Source organism: Chinchilla lanigera, unplaced genomic scaffold (genome assembly GCF_000276665.1).
Source record: "Chinchilla lanigera isolate Chin_1 unplaced genomic scaffold, ChiLan1.0 scaffold00129, whole genome shotgun sequence".
NCBI classification, from domain to species: domain Eukaryota; kingdom Metazoa; phylum Chordata; class Mammalia; order Rodentia; family Chinchillidae; genus Chinchilla; species Chinchilla lanigera.
In genome coordinates, this window is record NW_004955530.1 from 3,882,077 (window position 1) to 3,907,773 (window position 25,697).

Here is a 25,697-nt window from a genome sequence, read left to right on the forward strand (position 1 = left end):
CAGTTTACGCTGTCATTCTGAAAGCACTTAACACGGAGAGTGTGAAAAACCACCAAGGCTTGTTATTGCCTTCACAATTGATGGCAAATAATTTTGCAGACTTCCTATCATTAAAATGTCACTGCTAAAAATTGAGGTTCAGCACTTCTAGTGCTAAACTGCATTTTCTTGCAGCAACATGGCATACCTGTTCTTAAGGGACTTCAGTGGGAGGCTTTTTATTTCAATGCACATGTTTCTAATTTTTTTTTTCCTCAAAGATTTAGGGTCAAAAAGGTAGCAGGAAGATTTCCAAAAGAACCACACTGTTTTAATTTCACAAGCCAAACATTTTCGTTTCCAGTGTTCACACTAACACAACTTTTTTTCCTTAATGGTAGTTTTCTCATTCCAATTCCTCTTACAAGGTTCCAAGTTAGCCTCCTTTCTTAAGCACAACCACATTCACACAGCATGCACTGATTATATAGTGTAATGGATTCAAAAAACATTTTAAGATAGTCAGATGACTCAATTTAATAATACAGGAAATGAAAACATCATTTCTAATTAGATCATATTACTGATTTAAAACTACAATTTCTGTGTTGTTCCAACAGTGCGATCTCGCAGAGATTCTAATTTAAAAACACAGTGGCTAGTAGGACACATGACAAGATCCGAGTAGATATATAACATTCCCCCAGCCCATTTAGGGGAGCTCAGGGACAGTGTCAAGGAAATGTGAAATAAAAACACAAAAATTAACTATAAAATACAACACAGGAATTTTCCTGCTTTTCTTCCTTATAAATAAAAGATAAATGATATTTAACATATTTCAATCTATCAACAGTTTTAAACTGAACATGACCTGTGAAAGAAATCATTATAACTGTGTTTCATTCCATTAAACACAACTAGCTTATTGTCAGGAGAACAGCCGCCTCTCCAGGTTTCAGGCTCACTTCAGCATTTTGCATTTAAACTGCATGGATCACTGATTTGGCTCATTTACCAATGAAGGTAGAATAATATTGCAGAGTTAAAAAGGTGCTTCATCAGATTTCATTAAATCTGGGAACACTGCTCCCGTCTGGATGATGTGCATACATATAAAACAGATACACATATAGTGATAAATAAATAAAGGTCTGCAGGGACCAGGGTGGGTCTCTGCCTCTGGGAGAACTGTCAATCCCTCAGCACAGAGGAGCACTGTCAAGCAAGTTCTTCAAAGCGAGAAACAAAACCCTAAACCTGAGCCCTCTTCATTTTTGGTAGCAAGGCAGACATGCCACCCCTCTACAACACATGCATGCCCAAGAGCATACACAACATGTGTGTGCATCTGAAATGCCACAACGTTACTATTCCAGAAACTACTGGAAGCGGGAGGTGCTACCAGGGCTGGGAAGACCAAAGAACCAGCAAGCTGAAGCTCCTTGAGGGTCTCTGTAACCGGCTCCTTCCTTCTCACTTACACTGTGGTTCCCTAAACCTGCTAGATTTGTATTTCTACTTCCACTTTGGCAACGTATCTTTCAGAATAGTCAGACTATGTGATTTCGACTCCACTCTCTGCCCACGTACAAAGAGTTTAGAGGTCCACAAGCTGCACCATCTACACAGCACACGCTGCCTGACAGGATGCAGGTCTACTGAGTTCAAGTAAGCTTTCAGATGAGAAACTTAGACTTATTTGAATAATTAAATCCAGATATACACAATGTCTGTTGGCTGTAATCTAATAAATCATTTCCCTGAGAAAAGGCAATCTGTCATCCCATCCGAAACAAGTCTGTAAAAATGAAACAGATATAAAACAATATTAAAAATACATTTGATATGATGAAGGAAGGGAAGGGAACTTGTTTGTATTTTCTATCTTCCTCAAATTTTTAACCAACATCCAACACAAAACAGTGTAGTTTTGGTTCAGTTTAATCTTTCCACTACAGTCACTAAAAGGTCTGACAAAAGGAAGAAAAAAGGATTCCTCTTTCCTGGAAAAGGCTGCCACTCCTACATAAGGTAGGGTGGTTGTGCGGCCACTGATACGAAGATAAACACTAAGCTGGACGGGAGCTTGCTGGCCCTCCTTACCAGGCACCACTAGACTTCCTCTCTCTAAAACCGGGACTGTGCAGAGATGAGAAATGTTAGGTGCCATCCCCTCCTCAACCTGTGGGAGATTTAGTAACAAAAATATCCAAACCATGCCCCCACCACACACACACACTGCAGGCAAGCATGGCTGGTACATGCACAGATGCTTAACCTCTAAAATTGAAGCTCTCTCAACTCAAAAAAAGCTGAATATACTGTTGTTTCCAGGAGTTTCAGGAAATAACTAATTATGAATCGCATTCATCTCTAGTATCTCCCTGCCCCCACCTAGCACAGAAGATTATGGCAAATGCTATTTCCAATTCTGCCTGGCTTGTTCTGATTCAGCCTCTTCTTTCCAAGGAGCACTCTTACTCTCTTCCAGTTATCATGTCTGCTAATTTACTACCATTTTTCCCTGTGGTCAGAGGGACATAAAATAGAGCTCCAAACAGCCCATTAAAAAACAAGCTACAATCAGAGGACTGCATCCCCACAATCGGCAGTGATCCAGAGTTCTGATTTCCTTGTTAGAAGACAGAGGCATAATTGAAGCAGCGTCCTCACTTCAGATGGATTATCAGAGACCCTTATCCGCAACTTCACTTAGCAATTTGAATTTTAATGAAAGTAAATGGAATAATTAGCATTTCAAAGTGTGTTTGATACACGAAGGGGAAAAAAGAGAAAAGACTTTTGTGTACAATCTATACACAAAAGAAAGTGTGCATTAGGAGGGGCAGAACGAGAAAAATACAGTGTCTACATCAGAGCAGTGTGTTAAGGAACTGCCTGTACATGCAAGGTGAGCAGAGTACTCCTCACAGCCAAGGTCCCTCCCTTTCTTATTATTTCTGTTTTAGTACATTCTGTTATTACATGTTACCTTAATGTGAGAAAACAAAAATGTAAGTGGAGATGAAGTGACTACCCAAACCCACGACTCCCGGCAGAATTTCTATTTATGATTAATACCACTGTTGCTGGGAAGGATTTACTAACTGGGCCACTGATTTTTCAAAAAATGCAATTCATCTATTATTCCTACTACAAATGGACACTGGCTCATAAACACTAATCACAGGACAAAATGTAGTAGGGAAGATGTGAAAATACTTATTTCACTAAAGGTGGTATAAAGATACTCTATCATTTGACAAAAGATAAAAGAAGTCAGGTTATTTTAATATCAGGGTGATAGGTACCATTTTTTCTGACCTAGGTGAGCAACAGAAGCTTACAGAGGGAAGAAACATGAAAAAAGCAAAACTATCCTGGCTCCTTAGAGGATAGTTCACAGAAACATCAATTTTATTTGGTAAGAACAGGACCCAAGGTTTGAGGCAGCCATGAACTTCATAGGAGACTGAAGGCAAAGTGCTTAATTTCACTTCAAGGTTATCTATGGTGCTTTGCCCCTCAGGTGGAACAAAATTTCTAAAGAGAGAGCGAGAGAGCTGACGACAAGCACTAAGATCAGAGCTAAAATGGAAAGGCCACGTACCCCAATGATGGCGTTCAGTTCTGCCATGGTCACCTGCTTGGCCCGTTCCACAGCCTGCACCACTTGTTGCTGGTGCTATAAATGAAGATCAGAAACAGAATACAATTATTTGTTTTCTACTCAGAACAGCTTTCCCTAACATGTCCTCTAACTTCAATTACATGCACAACAGCATTTGGGGGGTCTCCAGATTTCCAACACAAGCCCCAGGTGATAGATGACTCGCTATCCAGTATTCAGCTAGGTCCACAATGACAGGAGTAACTGAGCATCCCCGTGTGGGGGCCGTGTCCAGGCCTCTTGCAGGACACTCTCTTACATTTAGTAGACTCAGCTTTAACTGCCAGTCAGTAGTACACTGGGACCGACGTCTTCACTAAAAAACAAACCCCAAACCACCCTACCTTCGATGCACTCCCTTTTCTCTCTGCCATCTACAGAAAAAAACATTTCTTAAAGTTATCTCCTATAAGTACTTAGTTTTAAAATTTTCTCCTGATATTTGTTACAGTAGATACTGGAAGGAAGGTCATTGAGAATTCAACATCTGCTTCTTCTGGAAATGTGAAAAATGATCATGTGTTAATTCCTGTCATGAAATGCTGCATTTAAGAGATTAAAAAAATAAGGACTCCAAGTATTCCAATTAACATGCAATACAATCACTGAACGTTTAAGCTACTTTTCTTTAGGAAAACTAGGATTGAAACCATAGGAAAATCCCTCCAGCCACGACTCACTTCAAAAGAGAATAGGCAAGAACTAATATGAGTAATCTTTGTTAACAGTCAATGGAAAAAGCAAGTAGCACAGACGTCTCTACACGGGGGCGACCACTCACTCACATCTGGACACACGCTAAAGAGTTTACTCAAAGACCTCCAAAAGGTAAATATTGTTCCCAACGAAGTACACTTGAACACTAGTATCTAGAGACTCAGATCAGACCTAAATACATCTCTCTGGACTTCTTTCAACTAGGTTTGGTGATTTACGAACCAAAGGGATGTGAAATGTGCAATGTGTATGGCTGTAGAGTCTGGTTTAGTTCATTCCAGTTAAGAAATTAAGCTAAGTTTTTCACCTATTTGAAGTGAATGCAAAGTTCAGCTGTCATACTGCTTAATGCACGAAAGAGCTATTCACCAAATGTCTGATTTTGCTTGAAGTACTTGGTCTCCACTCCACAACCTCCAAACACAAACTTACTGACATTAATTACGGTGGCCAGAACTTCTACCTCTGAGCTAGGCAAGGAAGTGAGAAAGCACTGTGGAAAAGGAAGCCTTTCTAGTCATCTACATTGTGGTGCATTCACACTAGCTTTCCTGATACAAATATGCATTTTGTGCTTATGATTAAAAGAAAGTCAAATAACAGATCATTGCATTTTAAGCACTTAACAGACTCTGAACATCAAACTATACACTTCTGATTTTTTTAACTGTAGGAGTTTCAGTTTCAAAACAGAGGCTGAAGACATGATCCCAGGCTCTAAGACATCTCTGTCCACTCTCACTCTTTAATATTTGCTTAAGTGACATAATTCACTTTTTCTCCTCCTCGGAAGTGAAAATCCTGTGAAGAAAACTAGAAGGAAGAGAGGGGCTGTGAATAAAATGGACAGCAACATCAACTTCAGTGTCCTCTAAAGCAGCCTTACCACATTCCATGTTAAATGAGCACTGTTTAGGTGCCTGGCACAGAACCCACGCTTAGATTTGAGACAATCTCATTCTTTGGGGATGGGATAAATGGTAGTGCTTGAAAGATTTAGAAAAAGGTAACAAATAGAACAGTGAGATTTAGTTATCATTCAAAGGGAGAATATGGACAGAAATTAATAAGGACTTTTAAACTTTTACTTTCTGACATTCAACAACGGCTGCTCTAATCCTACAAGAAACAAAAGATCAGATGTACTCACATCCAACACATGTATTTATTTATCCATCACATTCCATTTATGTTTTCATTCACCCATTTAAAAAAACTTCTTGTGCTCTTGCTCTGCCATTTCTCCATCTCCCTATAATAGCTCCATCTTACATTATTTACCTTACATTAGTATTTTTCGAAGTTACATGAGACAGAGATACAGAAAATACATTTAGTTAGGGCTTCTCTACTATAAAGACTGTTCACAAACTGCCTCATAAACTGGATTCCAACTGCGAAGCCATGGAAGGATGCCTTAGGCAGTGGGAGTAGCTTTCTGGCTCCCCACTGAAACCAAGTAACACATATTTTGAGAAAACTAGAAACTCACTCCAATGACCCATAACCCTGACATCAAAAACTTCTATAGAAACTTGCAAAAAAGAAAAAGAAAATGGAAGTCATGATTCAACTCCTCCTTTTTTGATGACAAAAGCCAAAGGCTAACACAGTATTGGTACCTTTGGTTCAAAATTCTACTTCCCCATTAAAGCAGTGAATCACTTGCCATCTAAGAACCTTCTGAATAGAATTTCCCTAAGGCAAACAATAACTCCGCCCTTGTGTGCTGGAAGAGCACCAAAGCACTCCAGCATTCCCCTCCACACACACACAACACAACACACCTGGCACTAAGGGAGAACCCACCAGGTAAGGCATGAAAATTAAAACTCAGAAAGGAAGAAGGGGCAAAAGAAGACAAAAGAGAAAAAGAAACACTTAAGGAAAAAGCCCACAGTACTCCCCAGACCTGACCCAGAAGATACTTTCTCCATTCTCAGATTTTAATGGAAGACTCAGAAAATTCATCAAGTGTTTCCTACCTTCGTAGAACCCCAACAGCTTTCCCATTACACCAGCCATCTCCTGGGCTTTTCTTTTCTGTCCCACCTGTCCTCTCCCACTCCACCCTCATCTCATTTCCCACGCACTTCCTGCTTGTCCCCTCTACCACCACCCAAGCGGTGACAGCCAGACACACTGGCCCCAGTTAACCTGGAGAAGGCAACTGTCCTACTGCCTTACTTTTGCTCATGCTGCTCGCTGCGATAGGAGCTCACCCTAGGAATGTTCCACTGGCACTGCCAAATAAAACGCCACTGAGGACACACCACATAACGCCAAGGGATGGGGCAGGGATTTTGAAGAAACAAACAAGAAAAACAATGTCCAAATGTTTTTAAAATAGTGATTTACAATTTTTAAAATAAAAAAGACAACAGCTGCATCATTTTGTAATCCATTTTATGGTACATAAAGTATACCTTAATAACACTGATTTTTAAAAAAACACTATGTTTTGAGGAATATAAGCATTAGGAAAAAAGGCCAGTAAAATAAAATTCTACATATTAAATCACTATCTCACTTGCCTCATTATAAAATTTTTTAGCACTTGTTCAATATATATACTGAATTTTTTCTACAAGATTAAAATCATGTAAGAATATAAGTCCAACAAAGCCTATTAAACAACACACCTTAATAAACCAGTATGAATGCAGTAGGTAATGTATGTTTGTTAGAAGGATTTACAGTGACAACACCACCATGTCAACAATTTAGCCCTAAAGTTTAAGGCAATGACAAAAGCTACAGTGTTAGTAAAAATCACTAACAAAAACTCAGTATCACAACTTAGCACTTAAAAAATACTTGCACCCTACTGACAGATATAATGAAGGAAGGAGTCATAGGGGCAGACATATAAAAATGAAGTAGGATCTTTAAATGTTAGGAGATACAAAAGCAAGACACACCAGCCCTGCTTCTCACTAAACTCAAACACAGAGAGCATACTTTTGTAACAAAGGGATGTCGGATATAAAATAGGAGGTCACAGGAAGGAATGGCAAGCACACTTCCTGGGCCATCAGGATTTTGCTATCTGTCCATTCATAAAAATGTTTGTTAAGCTCCTGATGTGTGCCAGTCACTGTGGTAGGCACTGAAGTTAGCAATACTGAACAAGATGGACCACAGTCCTTGATCTCATAGAATTTAAACTCTATCAAGGAAAACAATCACTGAATTAATAATACTCAAAAGTCTCTATAATTACAACTGGAGGACAATTTCCCTAAGAAAATTACAGGATGCTATGCAATCATTTACCAAGGAAATATCTTAATTTAATCTTGGGTCAGGGAAAGATTCCCTAAGGAAGCTGACCTGACAACAGAGATCTAAAGGATTTGCCAGAGTTCTGTGGATGAGGGAGAAAAAAGAATTTCAGAAGGGTGACTGGGTAAGGTCCCTGCAGGACAAAGGTGCCTGCCTCTCTCAAGGAAGAGAATGTGTATCTATGGCTAGAGAGCAGGTATGGGAAAACAAGTGGAGGGACAAGTCAGGTAGGATTTCGTAGGGTCTTCTTGGATAGGTAAAACACAGAAAGCTCTTTAGAGTGGAAGAGACACTCACAATGAGAACAAAGACAAATGTGTGAAGGCATGTGAGTATGGCAGGATGCCCGCTATAGAATCACGTATTAGCGAGACATGGGATCTGGCAAGGCAGGGAGAAGCCAAAGAGTAAAGGGTTTTCATGGCATACAAAAAAGCTGGAATTTCTCCTGGCAGAAAATGTGACATTATTAAAAATGTTTAAACAGCCGAGCTCTCTCAACTCTGTATTTTAGTAAGATGAGTCTGGTGAGAGTAAAGAAGCTGAATGGAGGGAAGTAGGGCAGACTGAAGGGAGAACAGTTAACAGAGCACTAATGAAGACTGTGGGCTGAAAGACACTTAGACCTCAACTTGGACCAAATACCCTTCCTGCGAATAGGTACCATTAGCCGCAGGTATGTAAAAGCCACTCATTTATAGAAACTCAGAACTGGGAAGGGCCTGTGGGGAGCATGAGACCCAGACACCACTAGTACCTCAGGCCTTGTTAGCAACCAACTAACCAACCAAAGCACTCCGCATTCCCAAATGCTATCCGGGAGGAAGGCTGATATGGCAGAAGCTCAGTGCCAACCGCAGGCCGAAGGCCACGACTCTCAGTGGATAAATCTCCTCTGCTACTGTCCCAACGGCTCTGCCGCTGCTCTGTGGCTACACCTCATGGACAAGTGGGGGTTTCCTTGTGTTCTTCCCAGTTTTAGTTTAATGAGCTCCAATGCTGAGCTGACATTTACCTTTGTATACCTTCTTTCCCACTGCACCCAGCTTTGTCTCTCAATTCTTCTTCATACATTAACACCACAAGATTTTGAAGATGGCATTAATGCCTCTTTTCCACTTCCTTTCCTCCAGGTTAAAGAGCCTCAGGTCACCCATCAATTCCCTGTCATGGGCCTTAAGGGCACTCTTCCTCCAGGCTACTCTATACATTCAAGGTGATTAGAACACAATTCCAGGTACCTACAGCTGAGCAGGTCAAATCCAAATAAAATTGTCACTCCTTGTCTGATAAGCTAGTCTAAAATCCTAGTCCTATGCCCTCTTCAGCAACTCTGTTACGTTTACTGGCACAAATCAGCTTTAAATTTAACCAAAACTCCCAAGTCAGCCTGCCCTAGAAAGTATTATAAGAAACTTTAGTCTCACAAAAAATTAGATATTATAATTCATCAACATCAGCAAAGAGTTTTAACTTGGCAAACACCTAGGACACTGAGGACTTCTCGTAACAGAGCTCACAGAGGGTTAAACAATGCATGTGGGGCTTCCCAAACCATTGTGCCTGTGTAACATGTGCTGTGAGCTCTTCAGAAACTCACGTTAGGACATGCTGCCCAAGTCTGTTCCCTACTAACCACTCAGCCTTGCATCCTCATAGGGAGGCTATGTTTTTCACTGACGTGTCCAGCAACCCTACACGTCCAGTGCTGTGAAACAGAACCTTACCTTCTGCATTGCTGGAAAGTTCTATATCTGTGTTTTTAATATGAGAGCCATATGAGTGCACATCACCAACTTAAAATATAGCAAGTGTGGCTAAAAAAGTAAACTTTAATTGTACTGAGTGTTAATTTTTTTTTTTTTTTTTTTATACCGGGAATCACACTCAGGACTTTGCACTTGCCAGGCAGGCACTGTGCCACTAAGCTATATCCCCAGCCCTGAACTTTAACTTTAATTAAAACTTACATAGCCACTGTTGAAGTTCTACTCAAAGTACTTCAAAGGTTAGCTCCCAATTACTCTACCTAAATGAAAGTCATAGAAATGGGCTGGTCTCTCACTCATGTAACTTTTTGGCACACCTGCAGAAAAGGTGGCACTGGCATTGCTGTCTTTCGATGGGAGGCCCACATTTACACCTGGAGTAAAAAAAAATTCCACCTACTGACAATGATCTTCTACTTCCTGAAGTTATATAAACCATAATGCTACCATAACAATCTCACCAAAAACTCAACAGCGGTAAAAACTCATGTTCAAATAAAGCAAACCAACTAGTCAACCATGAAACAAGACAGAATCATGTTCTCTGATGGCTCATTCAGTAGTATGAGAGAAAACATTCAAATATTTAAGTGAAAGGTAACATAACCCATGCCCACACTTAATGTGAAAATTAAAGATATGAATCAAATCCATTAAAGGCCCAGTCTATGTGTAGTATTCATGGCAGCACATTCTTCGGATACACAGTGCTCTTGGGACACATTCAGACATGCTCTGTGTAGGTTGCTGGCGCTCAGCACGCTCTCCAAAGATGGGCTTAGGGGTGTACCACAAACTTGTCAGGGCATCTGTGATGTCAGCCAAGCTCGTCTCCATTAACCACATTATCACAAGCCACTGGCTCCTTATGAAGTCAACAAGCAGTAAGAGGAGTTAACCTGGTGCCAGTATGAGGTGGTAACACTGCCACCAGGCATGTAACACTACATTTTGTTCGTTTCCTCTCTGAGGCAAAACAGGAAAGTGGCTGATCACATTTTTTTTACTTCCATCTCACAATTATTCCACATATGCAAAATGTGATTCAGAGAAATTCACTCCATATTAACCCAGGTGCCCAAACAAATAGCATCTGAGATACACTTATACTTCATAATGTAGTGGAAGTGTGTTTCCATCAAATTATAAGCATTGAATTTATGGAATTTCCAAAACACAAATTTAGAAATCATATGAAATGACTATTTATTGGCATAGTAATTTAAATAAATCCACATTATCACAACTATATGATTGTGTATTATTGTCTAACATTTAATGCAAGGAACAACACCCAAATAGATGTATAGAGTTCTGAGGAAAAAAAAAGGAGTTGGTACTACTCATTAAAAAAGCTAACGGGGTCAGGCATGGTGGCACACATCTGTAACCCCAGCACTCTGGGGTCTGTGGTAAGATGACTGTCCACACTGGGCAACTCAGTAACTTAGTAAATGCCTGTCTCAAAATAAAAGCCGAAAGGAGCTGGGGATGTAGAGGAGTGTGAAGGACCTGGGTTCAATCTCAAATACCATAAACCAAAACCAAAAACAGAGCAATAAAACCAAGTTCTAAGTTAAAATTAAATTTGTACCAGAAAACATTCAAGCCAGAATGTTACCTTTCCCCTAGGTTAAACATGAGGATAAAAGTAGAAGGCTAAATTTTTTCACTCCAAATTTCCCTTTTATACTCTAAAAATTCTAATGACCAAAGAACTTTTGTTAAATGCTGTAAAAAAAAAAAAAATGAATTTTTATTTCACCTCTTAAACCATAAGACTCCACGCAAGTGCCCATAACCATCTCCAAGGACCTCTGCTTTGGTTTTAAGTAACTCAAGAAACAAAAAACCTAGAAACGGAATTATAGGAGTGAGGAAGGAAGTGAATGTCCATCCTCGTTGGTAGTAAATGACTAGAAAAAAGTTGTAGCAACTTGTTGATGACAAAATTAAAAATGTAGGCCATTTCTCCAAAGTAAACAAGAACTATGGATTTAAGAAATGGGAATTAGGAAGCCACTGGACCTAAGGAACCACTTCTGTCCTCTAACTCTCTCCTAAAAAATAAACATACACTTTCTAGTTATTTCAGACTGTGGTTTAGAAATGGTTTATAGCCAAGCCATTAAAATGGATCAACTTAACTCTGCAAAACAATTAGCCTGAGATATTTTTCGAGTTGTCTTAAAAGTCCACAAATCAAGAGTGACCTACCCAATGTATCTACCATGATCTTTGAGGAAGGAAAAATGCCATATTTGGATCCCACTGTATCTACTTAAAATACAATCCATAGCTACAAAATAAGACACTGTGAGGAAAGAATAGAGATTTCCTTAAAAACTTTCCCAACAAGCATTTATACCCTAAAATATCACCTTCCTTCCAGCAAATCTACTACAAAATATGCTAGAGGTCATGTGTAACCTGGTATAACCCACCCTTCCATTGAAAGTGTTTGCAATGTTGGTACTTCTTTTAATGGGACCAAGCATGAGTGGTTATAGGCTTTGTGGGTTGTTTAGATAGCCAACAAGGCCCATGTAGACTCCTTTCCATTCTCTGTAAATATATGCAAGATTAAATAATTCCCAATGAATGACTTCCAAATTCTGTGAAAGGAAGACTTTTATAACAAGAACTATGCAGTATTTTGTATTTCAGGAACTAAAACGTGAGTTGTGCTAACTACACAATCAGAGGTAGTATTTATCATGTAAAGACACACCTTTGCAATGAAAATAATAACAGCCATTACTTTTCTTTCATGCACAGCACCATGTCTGGAAGTGATTTCCAGTTGTCTCCTCATATTACTTGTCTTACATGAGCTTTAGGTGGACATAATAGTCACTCAGCTAAGACTGCATTTCCAAGTCTCCCGTAGCTGGCAGGGGCAGATAACTAGGTGGTAGATACTGCAGAAAGGGCAAGAACATAGCACCTTCAACATCATTCCCTTAATAGGGAAGATCGTGTCCTTTCCTTTCTCCTTCCTGCCAGCTGGAGTGAAACATGATGGTATTAGGTACGATGAACATCAATACAACATACTGGAGTCACTGAACCAGACACAGCTTCTCCTAGGCCAGTGTGTGAGGGAGAAGAAGTAAGTTCTCATCTTGATTAAACCACTGTTTCTCTGATCTCTGTTAGTCCAGCCAAATGTCCCCCTAGGTCCTTCATATTACCATTAACCCTCACACCACAATCCTATTGTGCAGGTATCTCAAGAAAGCTAGCCTTTCTGCTCAGTGCTGTAAAGGCAGCCTAGGCTGAGCCAGGATTTGGTTCTACACCTGGCTGACCTCAGCCTCCTCTCATATTCCCTGTGTATAACATGGCTCTGCCAATGAACTCTGCTCTTCATTGTCACAGTCACAAGTTTCTAAAAAATACAGCTGTGCACAGGATAAAGATTTTTCAATTAAAACTTGCAATAAAAATTTCCCCTATTGATCTGCAGTCTACTAGGAGTCTGAAGTTCTCAGAGGTCTTAGCAAGACGTTACTGGCTACCATAAAACATACATACCCTGTCTATGTCAAAAATGACCCCTTCAGAGAAACAAAACCATGTAAGTGTCCTCCAAATTAGATCAGGCCTAGAACTGAACGTCTGAAATGCAACACTTAATCTACTAGGTTAACATAAATATTGACTTTCCCCCCAAAAAAATCCCTTCCTTCTGAAAGATAATCTGTGCAAAGGTAACTGTCCATTGCTGGAGCATCACAGGAAGAGGTCTGCTCGCCAGCCTATTCTGAGACATTACCTTGAATCCAGCCTTATTTCTACTGAGTTCTTCCTCTCCAGAGGTCTCAGGACTAAGTTAACCTGGAATATTAACTTCCTGAAAGTACAATAGCAAAGGAGGGAAGGAAAAAGGGCACTTACTTGTCAGGTACTTTACATACAATACACATAAACAACATTATAAAGAGAGAGTTATTTTTCTCACACTATAGCAATACCAAGGCTCAGAGATCAACTTTCTCAACACAAAGCCAGTAGAGGCAGAGCTAATCCAATTTCAAATTTGGAGAAATGCTACCCCTTAATGACACAGTGTAACAGTGGTGCAGAGCTTCCCACCACATTAGAATCACCTTAAAGGTTTGCTCCCGGAATTGGGGCGGGGTGGATAGGGGGTTCCAAACAGCTTCTAAAGGCATCCTTCAATTTTACTGAGAACCCATCAGGATGAAGGATACAAGTCAAAACCTGATGATGAAAACTAGCTCGTTCAGAGCTCTGGGTTCAGTTTAATTTACACTTTTCCTCTATAAGAAGGACATCAGAAAGGAAGACAACAAATGTGTGTTTTGGGGGCTGGGGATTTAGCTCAGTGGCACAGCGCCTGCCTGGCAAGCGCAAGGTCATGAGTTCGATTCCTGGTACCAGAAAACAAACAAACAAACAAAAAACCCAAATGTGTGTTTTTCTAAAATGCAAATTAAAAGGGGAAGGTACAGTCAGTTCCAGGTCCTCCCAAAAGGAAACAAGTCTGCCACAGTTAGTAGTACTACCAGTCCACAGCAGAGGGTACTTATATGTGCTAAAGTGCCCAGGTATAATCCAGAGTAATCCTCACAGCCACTGGGTACATTCAATGCTATTATTAATTCCATCCCACAAATGAGGAAACTAAGGCTTCGAGAGACAAAGAACTCACTAAAGGGCATGCAGCTAGCTCGGTTGAAGTAAGCCAAGCCATCTGTAAGAGAGAGGCAAGGACTGGACCCAAAGCTCACCATCATCCTGGCAGTTCCATAGTGCCAACTCAGAGTTAGTTCTTTACAGTTCTCCTGCAAATGAGACCCAATCTGGGATAGAGAGGAGCCCCTCACACTTACTACCCTGAGAGGTGCTTTTTGAAGAAAAACTGTAACAGGAGAAGATAGATCACACTCTTACCAATTTCTAGCAGCCAAAAATAAGTAGGGAAAAAGAATAGAGAGATGAAGGCTCATAAGGTTTCTCTAAATTCTGACATTAGGGATGCTGTGAAATTCTAAGCACTTGTAAGTAGTGGTTACTTGTGTTTTATCTAACGCCTAAGACCTGAGAGACAGTCATACTGTACACAAGGGCAACAGCAGATTATTAAAATATACGTGGGCTCTCACTTTAAAAAAAAATGACTTTAAAATGGTCTACTAGAAGAAATTTTCTCTATGATTTTTATATACAGACACACTTCACCTACAATTATGTAATTCATTTCCTAAAGAAAAAAGCCTCACAGTTAAAAAATTTAATCACTGTCATTCAGCATTACATGGGGATTTTAAGTTAGGAAAACGTGGTAAAGTACACACAAGTAATACTAAGCAGGTACACTAATCTGCACATGGGGTCTAAATTTAAAAATATGCTTCACCTAGATGTATGTAAATTTACCTCATTTCTGCAGAAAACTCCAAAAAGCTTGTCTTTGAGATGCTCAAAATCCCTCCAATCACTGTCCTGTAGCTTATATACAAGTCTTCAGGGCATGCTTTTTTTCTTTCTTCTAAATATGATCATTTAATTTTTAAATAAAAGCATTTTAAAATAAATTCTAATGCCACAGCTGCCATCTTGGCGGAGAGGCGATCACACAGAGAGCTGGTGTTAAAAGATCAGATTAAGAGCCTTCAGTCCTGGCACAGAGTGCCGCGCGGCCATGCAAGAGCGATTTCCCATGCCTCTGAAGAGACAGGAAATAGAATTCATCTTCCTCTAATAACTTGCCTCCTCCCCTCCCTCCAGATTACAGTCCATCTGGCCTTGGGGAAGAGGCGAGGAGTCTGACGCTCACAGAATGCTCTGAAGAGGAAAGACGGTGGTCCACGGTTCAAACACAAACGATCAGAGGGATCATGCTTTGACCGACACAAACACATTTGTGGCCCACATATTAAAAGATACAAATCTTAGGGAACTGGGGAAAGAAAAGCCAATTAAATCCAAAGTAAAAAGCAGAAAAAAATATACCCAGAATTAGCATGTATTAACAAACCTTGACATAGGTCACTCTATATGAATCAAGAATTTCCACTGAGAAATGTCCAAGCCGCAGAGAAATAAACAGTTAAAATGGTGACAGTATGCTACCTACGCTTCCAGCTTAAAGCAAAAGGAGTGGCCAGCAGGTCCCCTGGGCTCTCCTCTAAAGGGACAACCTCCTTAGCCAATTAATTCCAGTCCAGTCTTGCTCAGCACCACCATTACACACTCCATTCCTACTGGGCCTGCTCACACATTAACTCCTGTGGGAAAACTACCTGTGGGCAAATCAGCTCTGCTGACACGCCCACAACCTCCTTCCACTTCTCCTGCAGATGGGTCATGAGGACAAGCTGTCCCAATGATTATATAGAGGGGTTTGTGACTACAACGGCCCAAAGTCTAATACCACCCCTGGGAGAATCCTAACTTTTCCTGTTACCTTGGGATGTGACATCCCATCCTGGTTAACTGCAGTGGTGTGGTCACACATTCTTCCCATTCTCTAGAATCCTAAAGCAGAGCAGCTTAAAGCAAGAAACTCACTCCAGTCTGGACCAGGCCAGGGGCAGTAGTCCTTCCTAAAGAAATGCAAATGTGCCCCCTACACACTCTTATTCACCATACCATCTAATCTAGTCACAAGCAAATCCTAGGTAAAAATAGGCAAATAGGGATATGACTGGCGGAGGCTTTGTGGTCACAGCTAAGAGAGAAGAGAAAAGGTATCTTTGTTTTTTGTGACCCAAAAGAGCATGTAAATTCAAGTTTATAAATATGAATGTGCCCTTCCCCAGAATATGATCAATTAAGTGTACTCATGGTTAGTCAAGCCTACCACAGTTCAGACCAAATAAGAAGTCACAGACAGCAATCTGCACATCTGGAATATACACACATACTCAAATACTGGCTGTGTCCTCTCATGCCCCTGGCTGGCAGCTGGGTGACAGCTCTCCCAAAAGGCAGTGATAGGACGGAGACACAGAGCACTGTGGCTGCAAGACAGGCGGATGGATACTCCAGCAGTGACAGGTGTTCTTTCTTAACAGCTGATCATACCCGAGCAGGTGAAGGCTTCAGAAATCCGGAGTAAAACTCATCTCTATCCAGTTCTCTACCTTAAACTTTGTCATTGCCAAAGGCAAGCAGAGAGGAAAATGAAGCCCCCGGGTAGTCATTAACCCTGGAAATGCAGCTCTCCATTCCAACCTGTGTGCCTCTGCTGACAGCATACAAACTAGCATGCCACATGCCAGGTCAGGGGTGCTGTGAAGGCCCTGTCAGCAAAGCCTAATTTTGCGGCAAGTAACACTCAGAGAAATGAGTTCACTGAGTTCAGCTTTCCTTTCTCTTCCCAAATGTACAGGCAGTAAAAAGACTTAATCAGGTAATAACAAGTAACTTAAGAAAAACAGCTAGCCAAAAGTTACTTTAGTTTGTTTAGCAGGGAAGGCCCTTCTCTCTGATTCCTCTTCCGCTGACTCTTAAAGCCCATTGACAGAAGTGTAGAACAAGCTCCTCTCTTCCTGGCTGTTTTTCAATCTCCCCTATTAGATGTCATTATGACAAACAGGCACAATTCTGAGCAACACTACATCATATAATGACAGCGAAATATTTACAATTGAATTTTGCTTAGCACATTAGAAAAATATTCCATTACACAAATACATTGAAAGTGTATAACACTGATTGTTAAGTACAGAAGTTGAAACAAGAACACTGTATCTCAGAAACGTGAAATACAAACACCAAGGTCAGAGTCAGTTCCACAATCTCTTTTTCTACAACACTGGAGTGACAACTTCTACCCAGTGCCTGAAATCAACTGCCTTACCTCTTGGGACAGGAAAGGAATGACTTGTGCGCAGATAGCATTCAGCCTCTTGACAATCTCTGCCTGAAAAAAAAAGGAAAGCAATAAAGAGAACAGTCAGCTGGTTACAGATTCTCAAATTATTAACAGAATGATATGAAAACACACTTTATATTCTGGCTGCAGTGTTTCCTTAGGAAGAGGAACACTATCTCATCAGCAAGCCCATTAGAAGGAAATAGTGACAACAGTGCCACATTAACAGCATAATTTATTAACCAGCATGCATCTTAAAAAGTTAACCTTCAAGCATCAGGACAATATAAAAAGGAATTTAACTTTCAAACTGGAAATCAGTTTCCAAAAGCCTTCATCAAGACACCAGCCCACTACAATGCTGTTTTTCATAAAATCCTAAAGTTAAAGATACACTCTTCCCTACATCCTAACTCCTTCCATTACTGACTCATTGGATTTTGATGTTTGTGGCTTTTCCTTTAAATATGGCACTGGGATTTTACACTGAACCTTCCAACCTGAAAAAACAGCACCCAGTCAGACAACTAAGTTGATTAGTTCAGATTTTTAGTTACAAATTGTTGACCAATGGGATGTTTTCAACCATAAAGCTTTCCAAATGTGTCCCATCAGGGTGTTTAGTGTGTAGAGATCTGGAACATACTAAAATCTTACTATTTTTAGCAGAAAGCAATCTGATTCTATCTGGAGACCATCCTTGAGCACACTGTATTTTACCAAAGCTCTGCAAAAGTCCTGACAATGTCAGATAACAAAATTTATTCTTTAATAATTTTTGCAAGTACAGAAATCTTATGCCACTAGAACATGATAAGTTTAAAAAATAGAAAACGAAAAATATACTACATGTTTTCTCTCAAAAGCTCTATTAATGCTCACCTTAATTTTTATTTCCAAGTGGTGGGTTATATACTTGATAAGTAAACATGTATTTTTGTATATATACACACATACAAAATGACTTATATTTTAATGACTGGTGGGGAAAGAAGAGGTAAGAAGTGTCAAAGGCAGCAAACATAATTACTATTCCTAAAATGTTCTTAAATTCTATCCAGGGTCAGCGCTTCCTTTTATAAGAGGACAAAAATACTCTTTTTCCTGCTAAGTCATTGCCAGAATGACAGCGGCACTCCTGGTGAAATCTAGGTTTCTTTCTTTTTCATCAGTGACCTTTCTGACTTTGGAGCTATATAATCTTTTAAATGCCAGCACCTTAAAAACTTTGCCAGCCAACAGAAAACACAAATTCACCCCACAGTTTCAAACCTAAACTTTCCATTCCAGCCTGCATTCCTAACACGATGGACAACTCAACACCAACGTGGAGCAGTAAGGACCCAACCGTGCTGACCTGATTTAATTTACTGCGCTGGCCCCAAGGAGCACTTAGCCATCCTTTAAGAAAACTTAAACCACCATGAAAAGCTGCAAAGGGAATCACCAAATCACTCTCCACCTGGAGGAACATACCACAGTGGTTATGGGGTGAAATTCCAGGGTAAGCCAAGAAAATAGAGTAGCATTCAGGAGGCTGAATGCTCAAAAGCATTTGATTGTTAAGCTTTCTGTAGGGGAAGGTAGAGGGGGCGAGAATAAAAGATAATGAGACACTCTGGGGCAGACCAAACTGATGATTCTAATGCTCAGAACCATCTGCCAAGCATATTTTCCTCATTATGTTGTTTACATAAATAAAATAGTCCCTTGCTAGAAGGGTTGAAAAACGTGTGGGCACAGAACAAAACTGAGCTCTGTAGTTTGCCTACATAATCTAGGCAACAAAAACTATGCAGGAAACTTACTCATCTGGCAAAATGAAGACCAAAAGTTATTTGGTTCCTTAATTTCGGACCTATGCCATTTTAAGTCTTAGCAACTCTTCAAAGAAAAACACCCTATATTTTCTTAAAAATGAATGTGAAAAGAAGGAAAGCCCTGATACTAAATCATGTATGGTAACACATACATCACAGAGAAAGATAGAAACCCAACTTTTTCTTTAAAGGTCTCCTTTTGTTTAAAAGACTTCTTAATTTCTTTAAGTTGTCATGCCAATGGATTTTCATAGACAGGCTAATTGGCAGCCAGAGGGGTGGGATTTGTGTGTGATTTCATAAAATTAAGCGGGTCATTCCTCACTTTGAAAGCTAAAGTTGCCTCGGAAACACTGTGCTTCCATGGTCATCTAATTTTGCCTCTTTTGTCCCACAGGGCCCAGCTTTAGGGAGGCATCATTTATTTACAGGCCTTTCCACCGGGCTTCAGCGAGCCGCCAATAATAGTGTGGACACGCACTTCTAATGGCCTGTGTTTTGAAACTGAGTCTAATCTAATGGCGTGGGGCCCAAACTCCTTTTCCCGCACAGCCATTAAAGGATGTAGGTTATTGCTGTTGTCACCATTGATATTTGTCATTGTAATGTAATTAGGGCCCTAAAATGATGCATTACAGCCCTTGGCACAGCTTCTATTAAAATCTTTTCTTCTGCTCACTGAACTGCGACCTGCTTTCTGATGAATAACAGACAGACAGCTTTAGGGTAAGGAGCAGATTCATCAAAGAAGTATTTTTCAGCTTTGGGGAAAGAGGAGGGGAAAAAAAACCCCGCAACCTAGAAGGAAAAGCAGTAGGGGAGGAAAAGCCACAATACACATTTGAATTTCATCTGACCACTTGAAATTCTGATTGCATCTGATGAATCTTGCTTAGACAATATATTCCCAGCCTTCGAATCACATGGTTAATCAGGGCTCTAATCTGCTATCCATCAGCCTACGCCAGTTCTGGAGCTTCCAATCAAATTTATAGGTGATGTGGGTCACGCATCCCTGAGCAAGTGCATTCACAGATCACCCATTTAAGCAGGCAGAAGTTCTGAAATACTGCTGCTGGGTTGCTGGGTGTCGTAATGGTATTCAGTCTTTGATGGACTGAGCTAAACTACTGCCTTTAGATGGCCATGATATTCCAAACAGCACTAATGGCCCCAATAAAAGGACAATTGTTCATGCCTAAATATAACAAAAAGCGAATTTTGGCAGCGGTACTCTGTCAAAAACATTAACACTTGACAATTCTACTACATACCCCGTACCTATCAAGATATTTAAAAAAAATAAGTTGCAGGCACATTTTTTGTACCTGGACCTCACCATCATTCTATTTCCTCTTTCTAGCTGCCTATCTCTGCACCACCCTCCAAGGACCAATAAAAATCAGAACTATCCCTGCCGACCTGAACAAGAAACCCCATGTGGGCAAAGTGCCTCAGAAAAACAAGACAAGCACTCTACGAAAGTCTCTTGAGAGCACACCACACCTGACATGTGAAAGCCAGCAGCCTAACATGGACACTGGAATCAGTACCAGGCAATAATGACACAGGACACGGAAGACTCTTCCATCCCTTTTATGTTCACACTCCAACACTCAAGAACAGTTGGAAAATTTATGAACTACCATCAATTATGAAAAAGAACATCAAGTACTGAAAAGAATGGCACTACTCAATTAGCAGATTAACAGGAGCGAAGTACAAACTATTACAAATAGACACTGTATCGCATATTTATAAATTATATGTTATTCAAAACAAAGAAAAAACCAGTTAATCCAATACCTTAATTCACTTACATTCCCTCAAATGGATTTGACAGAATGAAAATCCCATATTTATTTCCATTATTTCTGCATGTTTTCATAAAAAAACAAAAAAAAAACTATTTTAACATAATAAACTTGACAGAACATGAAACTTTTATTTTAGTAGGCAAAAATATATCAAAAGCAATTGCTGGTTTAAAAAATATTTCCTAGAGTTTTCAGCTCCTAATCAAAAGAAAACGTTATAAATGTACTACTGAAACAAAACAGTATAAACAAAGCATTATCAGCAAACCATTTCAGCAGCCAACTTACGAAAAATAAAAAACAGCAGTTATACTTTCAGGAAAACATTCTTGAACATTTCACTATTAACTTTGTACATTCTATAGATGTATCTTGGCCAACAACTTTAACAGATGAACCCATTTATTTCATTAAACTTTTATCAAGAACATACCCTTTATGAATTACATGCAAACACTTAAAGTGATGGAAAATTTGTACCTTTCCCTGACTGAAACCTTTTTCAGAATAAGCATAAATGTTACAACGGTCTCATACTTTACCACTAGAGAATCAAGACTAATTCTATTCTTTAATTTCAATCAGAAAAATGAATTATTTTTATTTGTTCAAAATTTTCTGAAGAAACTGTACAACTTCTGGAATGGGTATCATACCTGACCCTACACTTAAAAATCTGAGGACTAATAAATTCTGTCTTAATAAAAATCCAGCCAAACATAAAAAATATGACTCTAGACTGATGCTACAGTTTAGATAAGTGTCCCGAAGGGCCTGTGGCTAACGGCTTATTTGCCAGCTTATTTGGTGCTGGGATGCAGGGGAAGCTTCAGGAGGGGGCCTAATGGAACGAAATGAGATTATCAAGGAGGGTGTGCCACTGAAGGGGATATGAGAATCCCAGACACTGCTCTTTTGGACTTTCCATCTGCCATCACCACCTGGTGGATACTGCTCCACCAGGCACTCCCCACCATGAGGTACTGCCTTGCCACAGGATCAACTGACCAAGGACTAAACCTCCAACACCATAACCCAAAAATCTTTTCTTCTTTTGAGTTAATTATCTCAGTTATTTTGTTACAACAGAAAGCTGACTAATATAAGTGACAATTCAGTGTTTATCTTGACATCAAAATTCAACTTTGAAAAAGGAATAAGAACATGCAATGGATACAAACAAATTTTATGCATAAAATAAAACAGACTGCACACACTAAGGTAAAAACATAATTACAATGTAGACTCAGCTAGTGATCTTTTTGCTAGAACAAAGTACTGTACAGAAATTGGAAAAGAAACACAATGTATAAATTAGAAAAACTTTTCTGAACTTTTTTTAAATATAGGAGACTATTTCTTAAGAAGAAGTGAGAATGCTTTGTGTTTGACACACAGTAAAAAAATAATTGCCAGGAGTTGCTGAATCTATAGGAAATTTTTATTTTTCTTTAATTTTTTATAGTACATGCTTGCAGTACATAATGATTACATTCATTGTGGGGAGCTGGCACATGTACATAACACATCTTAAGTCTTTTCTGTGTGTTTTTAACTCACATTTATGCCACTTTACTGCATTTTAAGTGGGCTACAAAGTACCCAGTGTGGAACTCAGTAAACTGAATATAATCAAGTACTGCATCTGTTCGTCCTAACAAGATATACAATGCTGTGGTTTGTATACAGGACAGCGTCCTTCCTGAAGACAGTCACAGTATACCTAACTTCCATGAATCTATTCCAATCTATCCCCAAAGGTAAAGAAGTAGGACTTTTTATAATGATTAAAAGAGAGTGTCCCTTCCTCTTACCATTGGAGCTTTTGGAAAGTTACTTAAGGCATGCCTTAGATATCTGCCTATTATCCTACATATGTGTGAGCTCTGATTACTGTGTTTTAGTAATATTCCACTGTTAAGTGTGATCAAGAGAACGATGTATTATCAAGATTGCGAATGGTGATCATTGCGTCAGACACTGAATTACTCACACAGGTCAAATCATTTTGGTTCTCAAGTCTGAAATAACACTGTAACTAATGTGATCATGGTTGTAATAGCTTCAGCAGAAAGAGCAGGAAAAATAGAAAAAGCATGAGACATAAGGTGGAGTACCGAGGGGAGTAGGGAAAGAAAATTCTGAATTTATCCTTCGTCTTCAAAGAACCAGGTGCAATGGGTCAGAGAAGCCTATTACTGTGATTACTAAGGCACCCGCATTCTCCAAACGCTGCTCTGCTCAGTGTTCCTCAACCTGTGCGTCCAGCAGCCAGCATTCCAATCGGTTTCTCTGGTCTCTCCTCCCTTTTTTCTCTCCACCTCCCCCCTTTTCTTTTTCTTTTTTCTTTTTTCTCTTCCCCTTCCACCTTCCTCTTCCCCACCCTGAAATGCACAGGTGCCTTTGAATGCTGAGTCACAGGTAAACATTTTCCTATTTGAACACAGTGCTGTGGACACTGTGTGTGTGTCCACAGCAGATGGAGGTCATTCATCTTGACTTTTCCTAACATGATCCACGTGATCAGAGTAATGTAAAAAATACCTAAAAATGGAGAACTCTGGACACAGAAGTAAAAACAGAACAAGCCAATGGGGCTCAACAAGTTCTCCTCAGGTACATTTGCATTTATCTGCAGGGAAGCAACTGGCCACCTTTCATATACTGATAGCCATGCCAGATTTTTTTCATCTTTTATGTGTTTACTTCTTGTTTATGTCCATTTTTCAATAAATCTCCATCAACAGCCACATTTCTCTGCATCTCTTTTCCTCTCCTTAACATTCTAGCACAGCTTCGTGCAGCTTCCTTTCCCTCCCTCCAACTACTTACAACTTCAACTCCTTGACGCCGTCACTGCCAAGTCATCACTCGACCCCCTTGCCTGTCTTCTCATCATGATGAGTAGATGAGGAGCCAGCTGCTATAAAAACCAAGGCTTTGCTCTTCTCCCGTTTGCCCAGACAGCACTTCACTATACATCTCACTGCACTCCCAGGCCTGGGTACTGCAGGCAAATAAAACTGCGAGCCTAGCCTGGCTCCAAGAAAAGGCACAGCAAGGACTGCGGTGAGACTCCCTCTTCTCACTCTGCAACTATTGTGCCCTCTACCCGGAATCCCCCTCCCTAATTCATCTCATGGCTCATTCCTCACCCAGCCTCTCTCAGTCCAAAAGACACTTTCCCTGGAGACTTTCCTTACTGTCCTGACTTACTCGCCTCTTCTCCCTCCCGCTGGCGCAGTACAGTCTTGTCTCCTAACATCTGTAATCAAGTGAAATTATTTCATATGCTGTTTACATGGATTAGACTTGTGCTTCTCCAACTACAAAGCACATGTTACCCAGGAATCTCCTTAAAATTTAGACTACAGCAGGGTCTGAGAGGCCACACTTCTAATCAACTCCAAGGCAACGCGGACTGACACCGCTGGCCCACAGAGCACAGATCGGGGAGAGCAGCAAGGTTCCGAGAACAGGGTCTTGATGGGGGCCGGGATCTCTGTCTATAGCCCCAGTGGCTGCATTATAAGGCACTCGATATGTATTTGGTGAATGAACAAAACAAACTACAGGCCAGGTTAGTGGTTGCAATATCATGAGTTCTTTTGCAGATATAAAATTGTTAGGATACAGAATACTTCAGTATGTCAATTATAAAGGAATAACACCTGGAAGATCGGCTTCCATTCTGATTTGTTTGCTCTGCTTCCCACGCAGCAGGCACTGCTGTTCACAAAGAGTAACAAATAATCTAGTGGGCAACAAGAGGGAATGCAAATTCATCCTAGACGATTCCTGAATGGCGAGTAAATGATGAAAGCTTCCATTCTGAATCCTTGGCAGAATATATGTTTTAAAAGATTATTTTAGTACTATAATCCAGGAGGTACAGCTCAATCGCCTTCCTAAAATTACTTACGAAAGATTATTGATCACCTGAGCCACTGGAGTTCGAAGTATTTGTCAGATGACATACTGAGAGTGCTCTTTATAAGGAGCATTCAGAATAAATCTCTAGAAAGAACCAGTGTGACAACAATAACAATCCAAGGAAAGGCCCTGGTCAAGCCAAGGCATCGTCGGCTCAGAAGTAAAAGGCTAGTTCCAAGTACCTCAGTGGGTCTGGGACTCGCAAACGCTGCGGTACATGCAGCAGACCTAGTTCATCATACTTATCCACCCTGCTCGAAACCCGGACCAAGTGGGTCAAGCTTTAAGTCCGTGGACACAGCCGCAGCATGAGAAGACCTGCCAAGGACAGGTCACCAGAATCCCTTCCTAACAGCTCCAGGAGCACTGTCCCAACTTGCTGCTTCAACTCTGGACAGCAGGTAACCTGCTCTGGGACCTCACCTATGGATTCAGATGCAAAACCGCTTCCTTTCTGTCCTTGATGAATCTATCTGAATGCCCTCGGTATGGCACAGTCTAAATCATGAAGAAGCTTTTACTAAGAGTAAACTTATCTCTTGCCTGTTTTTGTTTTGGTCATTAGCGTGATGCATCGCACACAAAAATGGGCCATCATTCACTGACTCCGCATCTCAGCATCTTCAGTGACACAAATGGGACCCCTGGATGATGGGGGAAGCCACCTAAGCAGGCTGGCTAGGAAATCAGATAAAAGGTTGGAGATGTAGCTCAGTGGTGGCACACAGCACTTTCCTGGTGTGTGCCAGAGCCTGGCTATCCAATCCCCAGCACGGCAGGAAAAAAAAGGAAGAGAAAGGGGAAGGGGCAGGAGAAGGGAAAGGGGAGGGAGAAGGGGAAGGAGAGGGGAAGGGG

General features: G+C 40.4%; 1 protein-coding gene across 1 annotated transcript in view; it reads right to left on the bottom strand.

The window, feature by feature from the left end:
* Nucleotides 1-25,697, bottom strand: part of Tle4 (transducin-like enhancer of split 4) — a gene marked incomplete at its 5' end in the record, with an annotated part of 137,261 nt that overhangs the window by 86,741 nt on the left and 24,823 nt on the right. Inside the window, 2 exon segments of the mRNA XM_013507550.1 lie at nucleotides 3,593-3,667; nucleotides 17,258-17,320. Coding sequence (XP_013363004.1) covers nucleotides 3,593-3,667; nucleotides 17,258-17,320 — 138 coding nt within the window.